The sequence below is a fragment of the Harpia harpyja genome, chromosome 9 (assembly GCF_026419915.1).
Source record: "Harpia harpyja isolate bHarHar1 chromosome 9, bHarHar1 primary haplotype, whole genome shotgun sequence".
Taxonomy (NCBI): Eukaryota; Metazoa; Chordata; class Aves; order Accipitriformes; family Accipitridae; genus Harpia; species Harpia harpyja.
The window spans coordinates 33,212,025-33,227,390 of record NC_068948.1 but is presented as its reverse complement, the minus strand read 5'-3'; the positions used below and the strand labels follow the sequence as shown (position 1 = coordinate 33,227,390).

Here is a 15,366-nt window from a genome sequence, read left to right as displayed (position 1 = left end):
GGTTCTAGCTGATCCCTTAAGTTCTATGGAAAACCATTAGTTTAACTCAAACCTTCATGACAAATACTCCACAGCTTTTTGCACAGATGCTGCACTGGAGAAAGTCATAATACAAAGGCCAACATCTGCAGAGGAAACAAGCCACGATTCTAAATGTTCTTCTGTAGGAGACAAAAGATAAAACTCTGTTTTTAATGGAAAGTTAGCAGTCACAAGACGTGGGAGCTGTTAAAATACATTCAGTCCCCTGCAGTCATGAGAACAGGAGAGCCAAAAGGTCCAGTATTCTCGAACAACTAATGTTTTAGTCTTCAGTAGTAGTACGAGTGTCATATGGAATTACATTATTTAAAACCTCTGTACATGGGAGCAAAGTGCCTATACATGTAGTGTCAGATATAAGCCATATATAAAGGAAAGCTTCTCTTCACTGTTTATAGATTTAATGAGACCATCATTCATTAAAGCATAGTGGTATTTGAAACTGCTTTGATTATAAAAAGACTAAAGCTAAACTTTCTACAGTGAAATTACTACTGTAAATGATGACTTAATTGTAATATTTTTAGAATCTATCAATCTATTTTAATCTTTTAACTTAATTGGGAATGTTGAGAAAATTAAATATCAACTGGATTCTGAAGCAAACGTAAAATGGCCCCAGAGCCCTCAATCTTTTTGTTCAAGCCCTTTATGAGTATCCTTTAGAAGTAATTCACCAAACCAGAGCCTCAGGCATTTTAAAATCAACTACAACTGCTGTATTGTTTCCCAACAACAGTTCATAAAGTTTAGTTTTTCTATGAAGTGGAGTTTATTACAACAGTAAGGAACAGTATTTAAACAGTAATTTTAATGCAGTATTTTACAAATCAATTGATACAGAGAAAAGCAAACACAATGTTGTTTTAAAGTTATTATCAATAAGCTACATTATTAAGCTGTTAGCAAGGAAGTGTAGTACTGTAAACTAGCAATCAAGTATTGTAGTAACTTGCAGTTCAGAATGAGATGGTAAAAATAGCAGACAAGCAAAAACATTTTTAAGATTTTTTGTACTCAATTCTTTCTACTTTCACATCGTCTCCAATTAGTTGATAGACATATGTAACTACTGTAGAAGCCTGGATATCCATCAGCACAAACGAAGGAATGATGTTACTGGAAAGAGAGGAAAAAATTGATATTAATTGTGCATATATAATCACCTTAGCAGTGTTTTGCCACAACTTAACAGAAATACTCTAAGAAAAATGGCTGTGGATTTTGTAAGCACAGTACGTCAGATCTGAAGCTTTAAGTATTTCACTCACGTCTGTTTCAGTCAAGGAGATTTAGCAAGTACTATCAACCCCTCCTCTCCCCAGCGTTTAGAATGCAAACATTAACTTCATAATGAGTTTTGTAGTTCAGTTTTGTTATCAAAAAGAAAATCCTCACAGATACTTCCCATACTTCACTTACTTCTCTAAGGCATGATAGGCTCCTGTAGCTGATCCTGGATTGATATAGAACTTGTTTTCATGTTCAAATGCCTCAAATTTGTGTGTATGTCCTGAAATTAGGATGTCCACATCAAATTGCCTTTGTAGCAGTGCCAGGCTGGCCATGTCACCCCAAGGAATAACCTGATGGCCATGAATCAACCCAATTTTGAACTGTCCAACAGTTACAACTTTCTGTTCAGGATAATTCAGGTTCTAAAAACAAAAAAACCACAGAGAGATTAGATGTACAGATTTATATTTAAAAACAATTCTGTGCAACACCAAGAAGAGAGGGGGAAAGCTTACAGAAATATTCAATGTCATTTGTCCTACCGCTACAAAATGTGAGCTATAAAGCTGCTTTTATGAACACTGCGGAGAATGTGGTAGGATGCAAGGGACTTAAAAGATCTGACAACAGCAGGTCCTGTTTGCTGAACTCCTAGGCATAGCCAAGTATGCAAATTACTTTTATTCATACTGATGACAGATGAGAACTTACTGTGCAATTCACATTATTGATTGTAACCCCAACTCTTTTTGCCCAGTTTGCTTTTCACGTGCTCTTAGTACTACGTAACCTCAGTTTGCCCACTTTTACTTAAATTACAAATAACCCAAATGTTGCCTTTTATGTAAAAGATGCACAAAAAAGTGTCATTATCAAGAGAGGACACTACCTCATCAAAGTCCCCTCTGACAACATGAACATCCCCAGCCAGAGTCTTGAGGTAGTCATAAGTGTCCTTGGTGCAGAGGTTTCCTGTGCAGAGGATGTGTTGGATCTTTCCCGGAACCAGCAGTTTTTTGAATTTGGCTGGGAGGCTGTTGCATCGATGTGGAATGTGAAGATCTCCTAATACTAACACCAACTTATCAGGTGTCATGACAGGAAAGAAAAATCGTTACAGATAGATACTTATTAAGACAAGAATCATTAGGAAACAGAAAGCATTGCCATGTTTTCTTCAGTTTCATAACTTTGCATTTTGATGTAAAAGCTACTAAAATAAGAATGAAATGGTGATGGAATATTGCTATATTGAGGGAAAACAGGGGCCCTTACTAACGTAGAGCATTATCCAGAGGAGGGCCTTAGAAACAGAACAGTCTACCGATTTATTTTTTTATTTTGTTGCTGAAAGCCACTGCAAGGTCTAACAACAGAAATGCATTACTACTTGATGTATTTTACACAATTTTGGGAACTACCATAAACTATCCCACTTTTTTTTTTTCTCCTTAAACATCCAAAAAAAATAACATAGGACACCTCTAGTACATGTTCTCAAGCACAGACCTGGCTAAACTGTGGCCACTTCCCTTTAAAACTCTTCATCCAAGTTTGTTTCTACTTTAATTAACTGTTTTCTTCCTTATCAAAAAAAAAAAAAAGAAAAAAAAAAGAAAAAGCAGCACATTTGCAACATGTGTTAATAGCTGACCAGAATTAGGAAGCTTGTTTAGGGTCTCCGTATTGTAGGAACCACTGAACAACAGCATAATACTAACAGTTTAAAAAAAAACCAACAAAAACAATAAAAAAGGGGGGGGCGGGCACTGCAGAGAAGATAAGGCAGACTACTGCACAGTGGTTCTATTACCAGTTCTATATATTCTTAATTTCAGTACAATAGATACAAGGAGAAAACAAATTTAACAGGGGCTTCAAAATTAATGATTCAGATGAAGTAAGACTGTAGTTTAATATCACAGGCTTTAAATCTGCGAATAAAGAAATAATGTGAGCAACACAGCAATAAATTAATTATGCAAAAAGGGCAGGAAAAGCTCTATAAAGCATGGGATGTTATGCCACTACACTGTAAAAACACTGGATCTAGAGACAGTCATCCCTGTTAACTTGATTAATAGCTCCATTTTAAAAAGAGACAGTTTATCTTCTAACCATAATGCTTTGTTAGTAAGACAGTTCCTAAAATGACAGCCATCAAATGCGTTTGTAAAAGACATGGCCCAGACAGATATATATAAAAGCAGTAGTGACTATGCTAAAAAATTACCTTTTTTAATAGTTGCTTTTTAAATTTTTAGGCCATGCAGCTATCTTCATGCTAACAGTCATCAAAAAAAGGCAGAGGAAACTTGGGTGGGGTTTTTGTTTGTTTTGGGAGGGGTTTCTTTGGTTGGTTGGTTTTTGTTTTTTTTTAGATTAAGAACATCTCAGTGCCATCATCAAAGCCATGCATCTTTGGAAAACAGATGGTTGAAAGTATCAGTAAAGCAATACAAGAGTTTTTTAATCAAGGAGCTACCATTTTAAAACTAACCCAGGAGAAGGAAAAGAGACACATTTTTGATGGTCTTCCAACAGTTCCCAGTGAAAAATACCCTTACTAGCATCAGTCTAGTGATGATACACCTGAATGCAAGTAAAAAATGGGTAACAAACAATTTTGATTACTAAAGTGGCAACAGATAGATTCTCTTAGTGACACTTAAGGGGCTTAGACATGCAACACTAGTTATGTATTTAAGGTTTAATAAAATTATACTGCCACTTAAAACAGATAACCCCACTGAAGTCAGCAGAGTGCGTGCTTTCAACGAAGATCGCTTCCTTTGCTGGCAAACTGGCAGGCCCCATATTTTCCCCCAAATCATGTCTGAGCTCCCATTAACTAAAAGAAAAGCTTGGCAAGCTACAATAACAACAATTAAAAGCACTGAAGTGTGTTTAGTAGTCACAGGTATCTGCAACGTAAAATAGTGGCAAAGAATGTTACAACATCTGGCTTTTACTAGGAATTTAGGTGCAATCCTGAGTGTGGCTTGAACAGCAGCCCCTAATTCATTTGTACCGTCTGACGTTCATATCATCTAGTAACATTAACAAGCCCTTACCACCGGTGTTAGCAACAGCCAAGAGGAGTAAACTTACTCTGTGCCCAGCCTTATTGGAATGGAGAAGTTGATTGCAGACAGGGGGGAATGAAAAACAGGGCGAAACATGATCAATGTTAAACAAAAGAAAGCAACAGAAAAGAAAATATAGCCAAATGAATAAGCAAGTAATAATTAATGGATTGTTGATGTTATGAGAGAAGCGTTAAAAAAAAAAAAAAAAAAATATATATATTAAAAACCGGCTCCTTCGCGCGGCCCCCGGCAGCTCTCCCGCCGCTGACAGCCCCTCAGCACGGCCTCCTCACCACCGGCGGGCCCTCATCTCCTCTCCGCGCTCCCCTCCCGCCCCTCCCTCTACCTCAGCTCGGCATTAGGCGGATTTTTGGGCGGCGACTGACACAAAACGTTCCCCGAGCGCACGTTCAGCACGGCCGCCGGCCGGGGATCGCCCTCCCGCCGCACCGCGGGAGCCCCGCGCCCACCAGGCCCGACAGGCCGCGGCCGGAGGAAAACGAGCCTAATGCCCTCCGGCGCGGCGGGGGAGAGGGGCCCGCGGGTGGGGGACGGAGCGGCCCCGCCGCTCACCATCCTGCTCGGCGCCGCGCTCCCTCACACCAGCCACTGCGGCTCCTCCCGGAAGCCAGGCCGGCGCCAACCACCCCGCTACGGCGCCTCCGAAGGGCCAAACTAGCCCGAAACGCGTTCCTCCGCAGCCATTTCCCCCTCTTCCCCCCCGTGGTGACATCCGGGTCTCTGAAAAGCGCTTGGCCCCACCCCTCGCCCGCGGAAATGGGGAGTTCCCGCCTTTTCTGCAGTCGTCGTGTCAGGGGAAGGGTGCGGTGGAGGCGAGGGCTTGGCAGCCGGTCATGAAGTGTGTCATTGCGGGGGCTCATCTCAGAGGTACCCGTGGCCCCAGGGGAGGCAGAAAGCCTGGGACAGAGGGTTGTGTGTGGAAGAAACAGGTGCTCCAGAGTGGGCCCGCCTCAGGGCAGTCCAGCTCAGCAGGGCCGGCGGCCATGGGGATGTGTAACTGGCCTGCTGGCACCCTGGGGTCCCTGGCACTGCCCTCAGCAGGCTTCCCCGTGGGGGCTTTCAGGCTGTGCAGAGTGGGACACGAAGCACTGGGAGCTGCGGGCAGCCCCGCTGCGGTCACAGCAGAGCTCAGGAGCTGCCTTTTCCTCATCCCCAGAAGTACAAAAGCATTTTTGTGGGGCAACGTGCAGCTTCTGAAAATTGTTCAGATTAGAGAGCAGAGGCCTGGATTTGTGGTACTTAGTGGTGGAGAAGCCATTGCTTAGCTGGGTGCCTCCCTGTGCACACCGTTCTACTTCCAGAGGTCCAACTAAACCTCCTGTGCGCAGCGTTTCATGCAAAGTGCTGTTCTGCCAGTGCCAGGGTGGGCAGAGGCAAATTTTGAGACCCACTGCTGGTTTCTTCTGTGTTTCTTAGGGCTACATCTTTACAGATGCCCAACCGCTTACCGCTTGCACAAACTTGTTGCCATCTACAAAATGTAATTTCTAACCTCGGTGGTGTTTTGTCCAATTAGATTAAATTAATTCGTGGTGACATAGGTCATGCCAGTTGCTGCAAAGGGACAGATGACATTTGAGGTGCACCTCTTTGGAGGCAGCTTTCGGAACATCAAGGTGTTTGTGCTACTAAAAAGGAAAGAGTAATGTTTTCCACCATACCATCGGTTTTCTTTGAAACATGTAGGAAATTTGTAATGTTTCCTCTTAAATTATTCTGGAGAAAATACAGTATAACTTTTTTTTTAACTTTGCATATTGCACTGTTTTCTTTCCCTGCTAGTGTTTGGAAGAGCAATACATGCCATAGCACGTATTAGTGATGAATTTTCGTTTGACCCCATAGAAAAAGGTGTAAGTGAATTTGATTTATTGTAATTTGAAAATCTTTCTCAGAAGCATAGTATTTATGTTGTTGGATATTGTGTTGTTTTCGTACAGGTACCCTTCAGTCTGAGCTACGTTTTCTCTCAGCTTCCTCCACTTTCAATATGGACAAATGCCATATTTTCTTTAATTGTAATTATGCAGATTACATTATGGAAGATTCGTTCCTACTCTGCCCCTAGTATTCTTTGATTTTTTGTTACCCAAGCTGAAGCTTGTCCAGGACATCTGGATTAATACCAAGGGTTTTATTTCTGTTGTCATGGGTCAAAAGGTTTATGTTTTGTACCACATCAGAAGCTGCCTCTAAACAACATGTTTTTGTGACGGTATGACTCAACAGGAAGAATGCATCCATTAATATGCCTCTGATTAATCGAACACCATTTCCAGCAGAATTAGGGTTTTCTCTAGAGGTTTCTTAGTTAAAAGCAATCAACTCTCCTTAACTTGCTGGGAGGCTGGAAAATCAGAAGTGGAGATAATTTCTTTTTATACCTGAAGAATTTTTGAGGTGCTAGTAGTGTCTTTCCTCATTTGTACCTATCATGTGGATGGGTGTACAGGAAGATTGTTTTAGAATAAACTCCAGTCCTTCAAATGCAAGCTGAGCTGTACGTGTTTGGGTAACTCACACTTCAGGGCCACTTAAATGTCCATAGATTGGATTCCTATGCCTGTATTATACCAGTGACTTCTGACCAGTAATAATGAAGGTGCTAAGTTTGAACATGATTGTATCCATAACGCATCTATATTTATTTTGAGAGGTACACATTTAAAGGTTTTGTGGTTTAGGTATGGTACTAAAGCACAGAGATGGCTTTTTTGTTAAAGGTTTGATATGAAATAGTTTTGAGTTAGTAAATTATTTTACTTATATTTTCAGCTTGCCTTAAGATCAGTGAATTCTTCAAGGTCAGCATATGCATATGTCTTCTTCTCATCTATGTTTTTTCAACATTACTGCTGGACAGCTGTGTCTCAGCCATGTCAGAAGGAAAAACAGTTATCCCTCCCATGTAAATTGATAATTAAGGTACATTTTAATGGATTGTTATGCACAGCTTTGTAAGCAGCAAATTAGCCCAATTTCCAAATGAAATTATAGGGGGAGGCTCATAGTGGCATGTGCATGGCTCTAAACTCAAGCGCTTCGGAGCAATTCCGCAAAAGAGAGCATTAGTATTTAATTATGTTTAGAAGTTGTACCTCCTGAGCTGTGCCCTGCGGTTCCCAAAGTCTGAATCAGCTAAATCTTGGGGTGAAGGAATACCACATTTCTGCCTCTGGAGTGTTTCTCCTGTAGCCTTCAAAAACAGTATGAGCCAGGAGAGCTTTGACCAGTTGTTTAGCAAACAGATCTGTTTGCCATGTATTGGAATAGCGGGTGAGGATGGCAAGGATCAGTATCGGTTGCCTCAGTGTCTGCTTACAAAGCAGTTTGGGGAAGCCATAAAAGCAGGAGCTTGAGATAAACTGTACGAAACTAGGGAAATAATATTGCAAAACTGCTTGGTGAGTAACCTCTGCACTGGTTTTTATTTTACTTTTTTTACAGTCAGTTCTTCCTGTATTTAGATGTGTAAATGTGCTGGAAAGGAATGTAGAGAAATGCAGCATTTATACAAATATTAATGATCATCATGTAACTTTTCAGCTCCTCTGCAAATACGGTAGGTTACACATAAAGTGACTACAGAAACTGAAGCACTTTAAAACAGCAGGGCAACACAATATTTAGTGTAATTAACTGAATGTTACCGATGGAATATTATACCAAACACTATTACGCCAAACATTTTCAGCCTCTTCACATCATAATTTATATTTATCATGTGCATCACCTTGTTAAAATGAAGTTATAACAGGCTTTATCAGACAAACGTTCTTCACTTCAGTAGTTACTGCATGATATGTATTAATTGTCAGCCTAATGCTTACAACATTTAGAATTAGGCTGGAGTAAATTCTGAAAAAACAACACATTATGGAAAGGGAGGGAAATCCTGTTTTGGCAGGTGTTTGAACTAGAGGATTTACTGGGTCTTTCCACTTCTAATACTTGCAGTTCGTCAACACGGTAACAGGTCTGACATCCTTAGTCCAGCAGAACACCAGGTATATTCATCGGCATTAGTCTTTGCCAAACTCATAAAGAACCATCATCTATCAACATAGCTTGCTGAGCTGTGCTGTGTAATTGGCAGTGAATTATCTTATTAAAAATCTAGCTTGTATTACTAATAATGAGATGATATATTGAATTAAGTCTCAAGACAATTAAGCTGTCTTAGCTCATGCTTATCTAGAAACACATTGAGATCTGTAGGGTTTCCCTTTTGTATTCCACCACCATTTATATTGTTATACCAGTTAAATATTGAAGCCTTTTTTTTCCTCTGCATTTGTTGCACTTGTTGCTGTTCACTTATTTCTTGTGGGTTCTTAAAAAACTCAGATACTGGAGGGGCATAACTAATAGGGTGAAGGAAGTCTTAGATGGCAGGTTAATTCAGTTTTCTATTTGTGGGTGAGTTATTTCCACATAGCTAGAGTAAGTTGCTTGGTTACTTTCTCCATTGAGATTTCCTGAAAGAACAATTAATACTGAAAAAACATTTAAAATTACAGACCAGCATTGATTTTTGTTCATATCCTTTATACTTAGGTGTTGTAAAAACGTATAATCTGATGTGTCAAGAATGTGATCCGTTGCAGGCTGTTTTTGCAAAGCACATGTGTCCAAACATACTTAAAGTCCACTCCAGGTAATGAATACAAAAATATTTTTTCTGAGGAGAAAAAAACCCCAACAATCATACAGGCAGCAATACTGCTCTCATAGTCATTAACATAGTGAAAATCTGATTAGGGCACAGTGAAAAATGGCAAATTCCTAAATCCTGTATCCTAGTGCTTTATTTTTCACTTTACAACTTAAGAGATCATTCTGCCATTAATCCTACTCAGTCTAACCTTGAAAAGTGTGAAATGTGTAATTTGAATTCACACCTTTGAGCAACTTCTGCCTATGACAAATAAAGTAGTGCTTTAATTTTATAGGCGAAGAGTCCAGTGGTAAAAGTACAATTTTTTTAACGTGATAAGGCAAAGTTCTGCTTTGAAAAGCAGCTCCTGGAAGAATCCAAGATTTGGCTTGTCATTGCAAGCAAAGGCAAAGAACAGTTAGACTGTGCTTTTCCTGACAGCATTTCTATTAAAAGTGTTTCTTGTGCACAGGAGCTCTTGTCACAATAATCAACCATTAAAGCATTAAAGGTGTTTAAAAGTATCGCTGTATAGATACTATGTCTTGTGTTTAGAAAAAGATTATGCAACTTCTAAAACTGCAAGCTTTGGAATAAAGAGTATAGAATGCTGAGGTTTGCTCAGAATTGTGATATATACATAAAGAAAAGTAGCAGCAATATATATGTGTGTAAGACTGATTTGGCAGCATACACAGGCATTAAATATAAACAAATTTGCTTTTGTAATTACTGGTTGTATTTTTAGATTTCTTATGTACCTATTACTATACAAATCAATTAAAAGGATATAGCACACTTTAAGGGGTGCGCTTTCAAAGGCAGTTTTTCAAACAGTATTGCCAAGTAACAATTTTAATTTCTAATGTGAGTAACAAATGCTAGCTAGTAATTTGTGGCAGGTAAAATTATTTTAATGTTGAATGACATTTTGTAGGCTGCTGGCTGATATAATGATTCACTTTCCGACCAGTCAAGAAGAAGTAACCTTATCGGTTACTCCAATGAAAGTTTGTTTCAAGAGTTACACTGAGGAAGACACTGGTAAGGAAATGCAAAATATGAACAATATTGGGACTTCAAAGCAGGTGAACTAAAGGAACAATAACTATTGCAACATAAACAGAGAATGCATTTTATGGCTGAATGAGATTTTTAAGAGAGGGAACATATAGAGAGAGGTTTTTAAGTCATACTGCCACCCTCTTGTTTTAATATATTTTAAGAAAGTATGTTTTTAATAACATTTTCCTGGTATCAGTGGCAGATACCAGACTCAGCAGCCAATTGAAATAAATTATGCCACTTGCTGTAGGCTTAAACAGAGGTAATTACTGTGCTGCAAGAGCAGAAGCATGGCAACAGACAGGAAAAAGGAGGTAATTTTATGTTTTAAAAAGAAGTAGTTAAATCTGAACACCGTAATTATAGAATTGATATCATTACGGAGTGTATTTTAGTATAAGGGCAATACAGTGTGTTAGCTGGCCTAACACTGTTATGCTACGTGCTGCCATTTTCAGATCTCCATCTGAGGTGGAGAACAATCTAGATTCTTGGTGTGTGACTCAAACTAATTTTAAAGATATAATTGTGTTTCTGAAATATAGGTTCTTGTATATCATATAATAAAGGGATGCTTTTCGTGCTTGGTTGTGACCAAAGCTGAGGATAATGACCTAGAAAAAGATGACTGCCTAGAGCATAGGGGTGGGGATTGTGCTGAGAACAGGCTAAAACAGTGGAGAGCAAGAAGGATTAAGTGTTGGAAACTGACTGGAGCAAAATGGGGAAGAAATTACTGAAAATAAAGACACTAAAAAGATATTACATTTTGAATGACAAATTTTGTTATTTTAGAAACATACAAGTGTTATTGTAGGAAAGAAAGTGAAGAAAATAGGAGGTAAAAATTTAATGAGATACCAAAAATACAAACAGAGGAGGAATTACAAGCATTGTTCTTGTTGTGTAGCATGTGATGCAGTATACTGCCTCCAGCAAATGTTCTGTATGCCCTGAAACAAAACGTGTCCTTTGAACATATCATCTGGTGATGGCTTGGGTTTTTCCACATTCAGGTTTAATTTTCAAAGAAAGAAATTACACCTTCTGCCTAGACTTGTTTTCATTTGCATGTGGTAGGCTCTGCCTTGCAGAAGCTGGCAGATGTGTTACAAGTATGTATTTCTAGAGTCTTAAGGAGGTTTACAAGAATACATTTGAACAGGCAGTGGGGCCTTGTTGAAGGCTGAGAGGAAAAAAAACCCTCTTGAGCAGAGAAACAGAAGACTGGAACAGTTTGTAATACTTCGTTAGCAGCCTGGCTTTGGAAGAGAACTGGATAGGTGTGTACTGTTTAAGCTGCTGTAGAATTTTTCTGAATGCCTCTTGAGACCATAACGCATCATGGAAGTACCCTCTTGCTTTCTTCTCACATACCCAATAACAACTACGGACTAATCTAATGGTAACAAGCGACAATAGAACACCTGAAACTGAAGAGCCTATTTCCTGTTGCCACTTACGTATCAGGAAAAGATTATAATTTAAAACAAAGACCCTAAATCCACCTTCATTGTCCTCTGATGATTGTCAGCAATTATGATTAATCTGTTAAAGTCATGCAGCATTTTGGTCTTCCTATCTATGCAACAATAAGCAGGCGGTAATACTATTTGTGATGAATGCCTGTCGACAAAGCAGCTTTGCAAGAATGACAGCAGGTATCAGGTTAGATTACACAGTGGAACATAAAATAGATGCTGTTAAAAGCCATTTAAATCTACATAATATACTGTAAATAAATAGAGGATTTTATTTTACTTAATTATGAAATAAATTTAGATAAGCTAAACATTTATTACTGTTAGTTACTATAAAAATACAATTATTTGTTCAAACAATGCTGATGTAAAAACCTCATGGTTATAATCATAGTTTTGTTGAGTTCAAACTTCACTCCTTTGAGTCCTTGGCTTGCTTGTTATTTTAAACAGATTTTTCGAAGACGATGCTTACTGAAATACAGCTAAATCCAGATGAATTTGACTACTTTCAAGTTGGAGTAGATTCTGAAGTGACGTTTTGCCTTAAAGAATTGAGGGTAAAGTAAGAATTTGTCTTGGAAATAAAACATTTCCCATTAATTTGCCTGACTTGCTCAGGACAACGCAGAATGGCCCTGGGAAGTGTTCCACCAGGCCTCCTGACCAGCCGCAGTGTTTCACAGTAGCATTTGAAAGGCAAGTGAAACATTTTTAAAACAACAAAAATGTAGTTTCAGTGCTGGGCAGACACACTATAACCGTACTGGAGAAAGCACCATGGCCACAGAAGTTCTCCATGCAGAAGCTCCTTTGGCAGAGCTCCGTATTCTAGAAGCAGTAGACTTTTACCCTCTTTTTGCCACTAAACAACAGCTGGGATAAACTTATATTCTAATATTGATCTTCTGTTTTTAAAACAGCACTTAACCACCCACCCCTTCTTTTCAGGGACTACTAGCATTTTCAGAAGTTACCAGTGTTCCTGTCTCAATCCATTTTGACGTATCTGGAAAGTACGTTTTGGAACATACCCAACTAGAACTGCTGCAGTTACAACTCTACAGTCAGTTTTTGTCTGCAGGTTACTCAATGAATATTTAACTGGAACAGTAAAATAGATTTTCATTTCATACCAAAAGCTGCATTTCTAATCTGCGATACAGGGTTAAGTAGTTTGTTATTATGCATAAAGCGTTTAATATAGGCACCAGCATTACTAAGCTAGCCATGCCAACTAACGAGCACCTACATAGAAGTTACCTGGATGCTTCAGGTTCTCAGTCTAATGCATGCAATTATTTTATTTAGTAGTCTAAAGAAACACTACATTTTCTGTTTAAAATATAATTTTAACAGTTACATATTTGAAACTATAATTTGACTAAGTATAATATTGTATAGCGTTTACTCGTTGGTGCATTTAAGTCTGTAACAGGGAGCCATCTCATATTCTTCAGCAGCAAATATATTAGATTTTCAGCTTTTCACAGAGGCAGTTTTTAATCTTTATGTATAGAATTGCATGAGCTGTATTTTCTCCTACAATATGTGTCATTATGCATGCTGTCTTAGTCTCTGAATATTTGTGTTTAGACCAATTGCTTTCAGCATTGAAGATATGGTGCTGGAAGCCAGCTTCATTTTGGCTACCTTGTCTGACGTTGAAAAGGAGACAGCTTCCCAGCAGCCTCCCGACTTTTCACAGCAGCAGGAGAGGTGACAGTGGGCTTCAGGGGCGGGTGAGGGAGGCAGACTGCCTTAAGAGGATGAAAAATTGAAATTTAACATCTTCCAGCCAAGTCAGATTTAAGATGGAGAGGAAGCGATCTGCTCATTCTTGCAGGGTATTGGTAAGCATTGTACAGATCCTGGAGCCTTTGTTCATAGGAAAACTGTGAACTAGACCAAGTTCAGGAACATCTCGACATCACGTACAGCAACAGAACTTGGTGCAACAGCGAGCACTCTGTGCTAGCTTCTGCTTTCCTTTATCTCTGCGGGGTTCTGTTGCAGTAGGAGGGGGGAAGGGAAGATACTTGTTAAGAATCTGAAAGCCATGATGCTTTTCATTAACAGAAAAGAAAGACATTCTAACAAGACATAAAAGCCAGTTACTAACCTGACCTGCTCTCCCCAATCCAGCTCGAAGACCGGTATGGGTAAATCTGGGACAAATTCCGTGGATAAAGAGAGCAATGCAGAAGCAGTGGCTTCCAGAAAGCCACCGTGGGATGGAAGCGCACCAAACACAGAGCCAGTGAAACCTGTGAGTCTTCTGGCAAAACAAGAGATCAAAAGTATTCCCAGAGTCATGATGAGAGAGGTGACAGGCACGGAAGGAACAGCCATGACTGAGACAGAGGGCCACGCAATGCTGGGAGGAGAGGCAAGAGAGTCTCATTATCAGAAGGTAAGGAGACTCCCAATCGTATTTACAGTGGAGTACCTCAGCTGGTATTTAGCAGAACGCTACGTGTAGCCTGGGGGTTATTGCATGTTGATATTGATATTCAGTTCTGCACGTGGCATTTCAGCAGAACTGGCTTTCACAGCAGCACAGCTGGCAAAAGAACACCACTACCACATTTAACTGTAATGCTGGAAATATTTGCAGGTGGCAGGTGTATTTTACTAGGAGACACTGTAAAGATTTTGAAGTGGCAAAAGCTTCAGAAATAATTAACCTCCAAATTCTGCATCACATGGTTTCTTACTTCTATAAATGTTGCATTTTCCAGTTTCATTCCTTATTCTTTGGAGCAGTTTCTTGTAAGGAGCAGGATGCCATCAGCCACACCCTCCATAGTTTAGCAACAGCTAGCGACACCGAAGAGGATTTTGGCAATGTGCAGAGCTCCCAAGTTCTCTAGCGACATGAAGTGTTTGAATCCAAGTAAAGACTATCGGGGATTGCCTTGAAAGATAAAAGTGTATTTGACATGGTAATTGTGGAGCCATTTCTAGTTTTAGAAAGAAGTTTAATTGCAGTTCTTCAAGTTAGAACTCGATGGAAACTATTTGTATTCTGAGCTTGTGTGGTAAACTGCGGTTCACAAATACCTATTCAAGTCTGGAAAGTGGAAATTCTGCTCAAGTGGTGCCTGTTTCTTTTTTCTGCAAGAGTGATACACAAAAAGGACAAAACTCACCTCAATACTGAGTACTTTATCAGTTCCTGCTCTGTCAGTACAGATTAAGTGTTTATTCACTGTTTACGTTAACCACCACCCCGGGTCATTCTAAAACTGGGAGCTGCTGTCATCATGCAATATAAATTTAGGTCATGATTGACTAGGTTGAGGTTTGCGTACTACGTATTTTGTAAGCATACTGCTTTGGATGTTCAGCTCTCAGTACATTCGCACTGGAGAATTCAAACTGCGTTACCACTTCAGGCAAATTAAGCTGCTGTTGTAAAGTTACGAGGGCTGGGAAAATAAACCCATCCACCCTGCCACAGCCAAACACATCATTGCTGTAGAATAGCCGGTATTTTCACAGAAAGTGTGTAGAAGTAGCATTTAACTGAATAACCAGAGGTGTTGTAAGTAAGTCACACTGGAATAAAATACCAGAATTTCCAGTCTTTGGTCAATTAAAAGATCATTATTCTGTCTGCCAAACTGTTACAGATGAGTTTTATGGTGTCGCTCTAAAAGACCTTCTCTAAATGAGAGCCCAACACCCCAAGTATTGGTGGCTGTGCATCTCTGCGCCACCAACGACATCACTGCATTAACAGAGTTTGTGCAATCAATCAACTTTACTTTAA

General features: G+C 39.5%; 2 protein-coding genes across 7 annotated transcripts; one reads left to right on the top strand and one right to left on the bottom strand.

Moving 5' to 3' along the window:
• Positions 1-833: 833 nt before the first annotated feature.
• Positions 834-5,073, bottom strand: VPS29 (VPS29 retromer complex component). 5 transcript variants are annotated; one of them, XM_052797001.1, is made up of 5 exons: positions 4,941-5,061; positions 2,788-2,862; positions 2,168-2,359; positions 1,465-1,700; positions 834-1,161 (listed from the first exon to the last, which is right to left on the bottom strand). In XM_052797001.1, exons 2-5 carry the CDS (start codon positions 2,824-2,826, stop codon positions 1,044-1,046), a joined length of 585 nt encoding a protein of 194 aa, XP_052652961.1. In that variant the 5' UTR covers positions 2,827-2,862; positions 4,941-5,061; the 3' UTR covers positions 834-1,043. The 5 variants fall into 5 exon arrangements, with proteins under 5 accessions (XP_052652961.1, XP_052652962.1, XP_052652963.1 ...); XM_052797002.1 differs by lacking the exon at positions 2,788-2,862 and adding an exon at positions 4,390-4,401 and having other exon boundaries at positions 4,941-5,060; XM_052797003.1 differs by lacking the exon at positions 2,788-2,862 and having other exon boundaries at positions 4,941-5,073.
• Positions 5,074-5,181: 108 nt separating this feature from the next.
• Positions 5,182-15,362, top strand: RAD9B (RAD9 checkpoint clamp component B). Of its 2 annotated transcripts, XM_052795990.1 has the most exons (11): positions 5,183-5,255; positions 6,171-6,241; positions 7,164-7,313; positions 7,836-7,950; positions 8,946-9,045; positions 9,983-10,089; positions 12,045-12,151; positions 12,543-12,607; positions 13,188-13,310; positions 13,737-14,004; positions 14,333-15,362. In XM_052795990.1, exons 1-11 carry the CDS (start codon positions 5,222-5,224, stop codon positions 14,462-14,464), a joined length of 1,272 nt encoding a protein of 423 aa, XP_052651950.1. In that variant the 5' UTR covers positions 5,183-5,221; the 3' UTR covers positions 14,465-15,362. The 2 variants fall into 2 exon arrangements, with proteins under 2 accessions (XP_052651951.1, XP_052651950.1); XM_052795991.1 differs by lacking the exon at positions 6,171-6,241 and having other exon boundaries at positions 5,182-5,255.
• The last annotated feature ends 4 nt before the right edge of the window (positions 15,363-15,366 follow it).

Excerpts from the sequence above, each read along its gene's own strand:
- VPS29 (XM_052797001.1), bottom strand. The coding sequence starts at position 2,826 with ATGAAGAGTTTTAAAGGGAAGTGGCCACAGTTTAGCCAG. Across the intron at positions 1,701-2,167 it reads TCAGAGGGGACTTTGATGAG|AACCTGAATTATCCTGAACA; the intron begins GTAGTGTCCTCT and ends TTTTGTTTTTAG. Across the intron at positions 1,162-1,464 it reads GCCTATCATGCCTTAGAGAA|TAACATCATTCCTTCGTTTG; the intron begins GTAAGTGAAGTA and ends CTCTCTTTCCAG.
- RAD9B (XM_052795990.1), top strand. The coding sequence starts at position 5,222 with ATGAAGTGTGTCATTGCGGGGGCTCATCTCAGAG. Across the intron at positions 6,242-7,163 it reads TTGACCCCATAGAAAAAGGT|CTTGCCTTAAGATCAGTGAA; the intron begins GTAAGTGAATTT and ends TTATATTTTCAG. Across the intron at positions 12,608-13,187 it reads CATTTTGACGTATCTGGAAA|ACCAATTGCTTTCAGCATTG; the intron begins GTACGTTTTGGA and ends ATTTGTGTTTAG.